The sequence below is a fragment of the Erigeron canadensis genome, chromosome 2 (assembly GCF_010389155.1).
Source record: "Erigeron canadensis isolate Cc75 chromosome 2, C_canadensis_v1, whole genome shotgun sequence".
Classification (NCBI taxonomy): domain Eukaryota; kingdom Viridiplantae; phylum Streptophyta; class Magnoliopsida; order Asterales; family Asteraceae; genus Erigeron; species Erigeron canadensis.
This window is the reverse complement of record NC_057762.1, coordinates 19454452-19461592: the sequence shown is the minus strand read 5'-3', so window position 1 is coordinate 19461592 and position 7141 is coordinate 19454452. Positions and strand designations below refer to the sequence as shown.

General features: G+C 35.2%; 2 protein-coding genes across 2 annotated transcripts; both read left to right on the top strand.

Moving 5' to 3' along the window:
- The first annotated feature begins 2557 nt into the window (after positions 1-2557).
- Positions 2558-3196, top strand: LOC122590249. The gene is made up of 2 exons (XM_043762579.1): positions 2558-2904; positions 3003-3196. Exons 1-2 carry the CDS (start codon positions 2565-2567, stop codon positions 3041-3043), a joined length of 381 nt encoding a protein of 126 aa, XP_043618514.1. The 5' UTR covers positions 2558-2564; the 3' UTR covers positions 3044-3196.
- Positions 3197-5290: 2094 nt separating this feature from the next.
- LOC122587819 (secreted RxLR effector protein 161-like) lies at positions 5291-5989 on the top strand. The gene has a single exon (XM_043759983.1). It carries the CDS (start codon positions 5291-5293, stop codon positions 5987-5989), a length of 699 nt encoding a protein of 232 aa, XP_043615918.1.
- The last annotated feature ends 1152 nt before the right edge of the window (positions 5990-7141 follow it).

The following is a 7141-nucleotide window of genomic DNA, read 5'->3' as shown; positions in this document are numbered from 1 at the left end:
TGGTGAAGAAAAACAAAGCTTCGTTTCATGCCTTTTTTGTTTGTTGGATGAAGAAAAGTAGAGTTTCATATCTACTCTACATATTCTTTAAAAAAAAATGTTTGTCTTTTTATTAGTTTTGTACTCTTAACAGACGTATATGAGTATAGAAACTAAAAATGTGTATGTAATAAGCTTACATGTTTTGTAAAATGAAGGCTTTGGCAATAGTAGTTAATTTGTCTTTTGTCGTTTATGGTACTCCACTTAAATTTTTATATGTCATAACAAGGGTAAAATTAGAAATTGCATTTATATATTTAGAAATGACATTTAATTTGGGACAACTGTAACTAATAAGATTGACATTTAAAATGAGACGGAGAGTATAATATATAGATGGCATAAACAAAGTCCGAACAAAGATAAATAAATGAGATAATAACTTACTGTACCACACACTAATAAAACATGATCAGGAACAAATGAATGTTATCTTACATTTCTCAAACAAAACCATCGATGTGAAGTAATGAAAGAAAAGGCTTAGTTAATGATTTTGATTTATGAAATAAAAATTTATGATTAAGAAAAAATAAAGCAAAATATTTTTATAAAAAAATAATTATAGTAACAAAAAAATTCTAAACCAAAGCATTTATAAGGAAATACATACAAACGTAAACAATGACCTGTTTTAAATAAAATGACTTGCTTACACCAATGTAAAAAGTAATGTGTTTCGGTGTAACAATCATCACTTGAGCATTCGTCCGACTGTACTTTTCCGTTTGAATAAGGTTAGTAACCGTCAAACATAAGTCTATAGACGTGAGTATTTATGGATTAAAGTATGATTAAGACATGTCATTTTATTGTATACTAGTGTTTTAGACTTTTTAAGACTTGGTGCGAATGTTTGAGAAAGACTAGCTGTTTAATAGAAATGCCTAAATTAAGACTTAAAATACTTTCGTGAGTCAAATATGGTCATGTGACTAGTCGTTGTGTTCGTAATTCGAAAATATATCTTAAAATATGGTCAAATCATTTCTATGACATTCGGTGTTCGCCCAGTAAGCAAAAAGAACTAAAACTGTCAGACGTTTCATTAGTCTGACGGACCCCCCCCCCCTCCCTTGACCTTGCCTATAAATACAAGGCCAAGCCTTTTGCTTTTCTTTTCTTGTTTTGGTCGTCCATATCACCTCACACACATAGAATTTTGCTTTCAAATTCTATCTTGCAAAAATCGCTTGATTTCGGTTCTAAACGCGTGTAAATCAATCAAGGCTTCAATCATCGATCAAGAAACAAGTGTGTATTATTATAATCATCATCAAAAATGTGGGTAAGGCTGTTCTTCATCTATTTAATTCGTTCTATATGTATATATATATGTTTACTTTTCGGTTCTTATCAAAAGCAAAGCGAATCATGTCTTTGATAATTGTTTGTGCATCTTTGGTTACATTTGTGTGTAAGAACTGAAATTGAACCTTGATTAAGGTTTGATTCGACTCATTATGCACTCATGTAATCGGTTTTGTGCAACTACAAATTGAAGATATCCTTTACTTGGCTAAAGGACTCAAAAACTAGTCGATTTCGTATCCTAGATCAAGATTTGTGCAATTGTCAATCACATGCGTATGAAATCGGTCGAACTATTGGAATTTCGGATGCCCAAGACACATATTAAATTGACGTGGCTAGTATGTGATGATCCAAGTTAGGTCATACCCAATAACAAGTTAGACAAACACTTATGATATGTATTTATATGATATGATCTTTAAATAAATATCGATACTTGAAGCATTTAGGAAATTGTAAAATGTTACAATTGTCAAACGTTGACTACCTTGTTAATTTAAATAATGGGATAAAGGTCACCTAACCATCATTTAAATGTAACATTGGATTCTAGATTTTAATTATTAATTGTCCATGAGACATAAAAGGGTATTAACAATTAAAATTTATATTTGATATCGAAAATACTAATAAAGACTTTGTTAATCTTGTAGATGGCCGCTAACAATCCAATCAACCCCAACCCAAACATCCATAATTTTTCACTAAGATCCATCCTTGAAAAAGAGCGTCTTAACCAAAACAACTTTGTGGATTGGTTTCGTAACTTGAGAATTGTTCTCAAGCATGAAAAGAAATCCTATATACTAGACGATCCTATTCCCGATGAGCCCGAAGAAACAAATGTTGATGCCTACAATGATTGGGTTAAATATGTCGATGACTCCGTGCAAGTTAGTTGCATAATGTTGACGAGTATGACTCCCGAACTCCAAAAGGAGTTCGCGCACCATGGGGCATACGACATGATTACCCAACTCAAGGAAATGTTCCAACAAAAGGCAAGGGTTGAACGCTTCGAAACGGTTCGAGCGCTTCATGCATGTCATATGGATGATTCTCAACCCGTCTCAACTTATGTTCTTAAAATGAAAAGCTACATTGATCGCCTCGAAAGGCTAAATTGTCCCGTTTCAACCGAGTTGGCTACGGATTTGATCCTCAACTCCTTATCTAAGAGATTTGAGACCTTCGTGTTAAATTATAATATGAACGGATGGGACAAAACCGTTTCCGAGCTCCATGGGATGCTCAAAACGGCCGAGGCTAGCATGGGAGGAAAGGTTCAACCCGTTCACATGATCAATGAAGGCGGAAAGAAAAGGGCCAACCCCGGACCAAAGGCAAATGTTGCTAAAGGAAAGGGAAACAACAAAAGGAACAACAGAGGAACAGGAAAGGCAAAAATGGATACTCCAAAAATGAAGAAGCAAAAGGTTGCTGTCAATGACCCATGCTTTGAGTGTGGGGAGGTAGGACATTGGAAGCGTAATTGTCCAACCTATCTCAAAGAGTTGAAAGCTAAGAGGGATGCAGGGCAAACCTCAGGTACAATATTTATGATATATATTGAGCTTAATACTGTTTTTTCTTACATATGGGTATTAGATACCGGATGTGGAACTCATATTTGTAATATGTTACAGGGGTTCATAAGAAAAAGGAACATCAAGAAGGGGGACATTAGTCTCTTTATGGGCAATGGTGCGAAAGTACAAGTTGAAGCCCAAGGAGACTATCTTTTGAAACTTCCAAATGGTTTGGAAATTGTATTGAACAATGTTTTGTATGCACCCAGTTTGACTAGGAGCATTATTTCAGTTTCCCGTTTAAGACATGTTGGATATGATTTTAAATTTGTTAACAATGATATCCATATTTCTATGAATGATGTATTTTATTTTAAAGCCATGCCTATAAATGGTATTTATGAATTGGTTCATGAAAACACAACATATGATAACTCAATGTACCAAGCTACCACCAAGAAACTTAAATTAGATTTAAGTGAAACCTATATTTGGCATTGTCGTCTTGGCCATATAAATAAGAATCGCATACTAACACTTCAAAAGAATGGTCTTTTGAAAACAAAATCAAATGATTCATTTGATGTATGTGAATCTTGTTTACATGGAAAGATGACTAAGGCTCCTTTCAATGGCACTAATGAAAGGGCAAAAAATTTATTAGTTATCATACATTCGGATGTATGTGGTCCTTTTAAGCCAATGACAAGGAATGGTGAAAGATACTTCATCACATTCACCGATGACTATAGTCGTTACGGTTATGTGTACTTATTAAAACACAAGAGTGAAGCTTTTGAAGTGTTCAAAATTTTCAAGAATGAAGTAGAAAACCAACTCAACAAGACAATAAAAATTCTTCGTTCTGATAGAGGAGGTGAATACCTAAGTGATGCTTTTCAAGATCATCTCAGAAGTTGTGGGATCATCTCACAGCTAACTCCACCTGGAACACCACAACATAATGGTGTGTCTGAAAGGAGGAATCGAACCCTATTAGATATAGTTCGTTCTATTATGCCATAATCTCTGCTACCCGAATTTTAAATATGGCTCCAACCAAGAAAGTGGAGAGAACACCTTTTGAAATATGGCATGGAAGAGTTCCATCTTTGTCATATTTAAAAGTATGGGGCTGTGAGGCTTATGTAAGACATGATACCTCAAGCAAATTAGAACCCCGATCCACTAAATGTATCTTTGTAGGATATCCTAAAGATGATTTGGGATATTATTTCTACGATCCTAATGAGCAAAATGTATTTGTTGCTCGAAAGGCTGAGTTCTTGGAGACTAAATTCCTTATGGAAGGAACTAGTTCTAGAACAGTGGAACTTGAAGAAGATCAAGAACCACTGACAGATACACACTTGGGTGACACTAGCTTTCAACAAAAGTATGTTGAAGATGATCAAGGAGTTGATCAAGACACACAAAACGTTCACAAATCTGGTAGAGATTCTTATCCACCTGAAAGATATGGATTTCTTATGGATGAATGCTATATGATGGTTTCTGATGAACCTACCACCTACCATGATGCAATGTCGAAATCGGATTCGGACAAATGGTTAGAAGCCATGAACGCTGAGATGCAATCCATGTATGATAACCAAGTTTGGGAATTGGTTAATGAACCACCAAATTCCAAAGTAGTTGGAAGTAAATGGGTGTTCAAATTGAAACACGATATGCATGGAAACTTGCTGACTTATAAAGCTAGACTTGTAGCAAAAGGTTTCACTCAAACTCGAGGGGTCGACTATGATGAAACTTTTTCGCCCGTGGCAATGCTAAAGTCTATTAGGATATTATTTGCCATAGCCGCTCATTATGACTATGAGATATGGCAAATGGATGTCAAAACCGCTTTTCTAAATGGATATCTTGAGGAAGATGTCTATATGGATCAGCCTGAAGGTTATGTCGATCCTAAACATCCTAATAAAGTATGCAAGTTAAAGAAATCAATCTATGGATTGAAACAAGCATCAAGAAGCTGGAATCGTCGTTTTGATGAAGAAGTCAAGAAATTTGGCTTCATCAAAAACGCTGATGAAGCTTGTGTGTATAAGAAGGCCAGTGGGAGCATCATTACCTTTCTAGTATTATATGTCGATGACATTCTTCTATTTGGAAATGATATTCCAACCTTGGAAGGTGTAAAAGCCTGGCTTGGAAGTTGCTTTTCCATTAAGGATCTTGGTGAAGCCGCCTATATTTTGGGAATAAGGATCTATAGGGATAGATCAAGGCGCTTAATAGGTTTGAATCAAAGTGCATACATAGATAAAATCTTGAAAAGGTTCAAGATGGAAAACTCTAAGAAAGGTTTAGTACCTATTCAAAGAGGAACTATATTGAGCACTTCTCAATCTCCTATCTCAAAAGTTGAGCAGGAGAAAATGAGTGGAATCCCATATGCATCTGCTATAGGATCCATCATGTATGCTATGATATGCACGAGACCGGACGTGTCATGCGCTTTGAGCATGACAAGTAGATACCAGCAAAATCCAGGAGATAGTCATTGGATGGCTGTCAAGAATATATTGAAATATCTTAGAAATACTAAAGATATGTTCTTAATATATGGATCTGGTGAGGAGGAGCTCGTTGTAAAGGGTTACACGGATGCGAGTTTCCAAACTGATCGAGATGATTCTCGATCACAGTCGGGGTACATCTTCATTCTAAATGGAGGAGCTGTTTCTTGGAAAAGCTCGAAGCAAGATGTGGTTGCATTGTCCACTACAGAGTCGGAATACATCGCCGCTTCTTTGGCAGCACAAGAGGCTGCATGGTTGAAAAAATTCATTGCCGATCTAGGGGTTGTTCCTTCCATTCAAGAACCCCTAGAAATTCTTTGTGATAACGAGGGCGCAATTGCTCAAATCAAAGAACCTCGTGCGCATCAAAAGACTAGACACATTGAGCGGAGATTCAACTACATAAGGGATGAAGTTGAAAAGGGAAAGATATGTATTTGCAAAGTTCACACCGATCAAAATATTGCGGACCCACTCACGAAGCTCCTTGAAAGGCCTAAGCATGAAAGTCATACTTGTGCCATGGGACTTCGATATTCTAGTGATTGGATTTGATCTATTTTATGTATTTGGATATCGGAACGTTTGTATTTGTTAACACTTTTATATGAATATTGGTATTATACATTTAAATTGTGTTATGTTTCATTTTTTTGCATGTTTAAATCCATGAATAAATTAGTTATTCTAAATGTCCGTAGTCGATCATATTTGTGGGAACAAATATGAATATAAGACTGTTATGAACTTGGATTGGTAAATGTTCAAAAGGTTTTGAATATAGAGCAATGTGTTGCTGCCAAGGTTCATAGATATTTGTGGGATACAAATATTGGACTGACCTGCACTCAAGCATTACTACATGGAATCTTTGTGATTGATCATAAGTAATCTTGATTTAAAAGGCGAATATCATTGTATCCTCAGACCTGAGATACATATTGGGTCTTGATATTCACTGAATATTACACTTTGACTTGGTTCTTCGCTGTTCTGAAACATAGCAGTACATAAGGCTAAGCTCAGGTATGATATAAGGTGATTGTGAAAGACGTATGTAGTCGAAATGGGATTTGTCCCTCTTATTCGTTGAGAGTTAGATGTCTAAGGCCTGTTACAAAGTTAAATCAATAGAGAATGATCACTCTATGTCTCTAGGATTTAACATGACATCTGTGACAAAAGGAAAAATGATCGATTCACCTAAATTATTTCAAGTAGAGACTTGAAGGGGATGATGTTATTGAATGGCACTACGTCACACGTATTAGGGGTAGCAAACCGTTGTTAGGCGGTATTTGTTATTTGCGTCAATATTCTATGAATCTTGTGCAAGTGGGAGATTGTTGGAATTTCGGATGCCCAAGACACATATTAAATTGACGTGGCTAGTATGTGATGATCCAAGTCAGGTCATACCCAATAACAAGTTAGACAAACACTTATGATATGTATTTATATGATATGATCTTTAAATAAATATCGATACTTGAAGCATTTAGGAAATGGGTTTCTAAATAAATGCACTTGAGAAATATAAGTAAATTATATGGATAATTTATTTTGAGAAATATGTGAATGTGTTTATTTGGCAAAATAAACACTTATGTGTGTTATGTATAATACATAATATGTTACATAAGGTATATAACATGTTATAATACATTTATATGTATTGTATAAAAGAAAAATGCAAGTGGATTTTGA

Coding starts and splice junctions, on each gene's coding strand:
- LOC122587819 (XM_043759983.1), top strand. CDS start 5,291: ATGAGTGGAATCCCATATGCATCTGCTATAGGATCCATCATGTATGCT.
- LOC122590249 (XM_043762579.1), top strand. CDS start 2,565: ATGAACGGATGGGACAAAACCGTTTCCGAGCTCCATGGGATGCTCAAA. Junction 2,905..3,002: donor GGATGCAGGGCAAACCTCAG/GTACAATATTTA, acceptor AATATGTTACAG/GGGTTCATAAGAAAAAGGAA.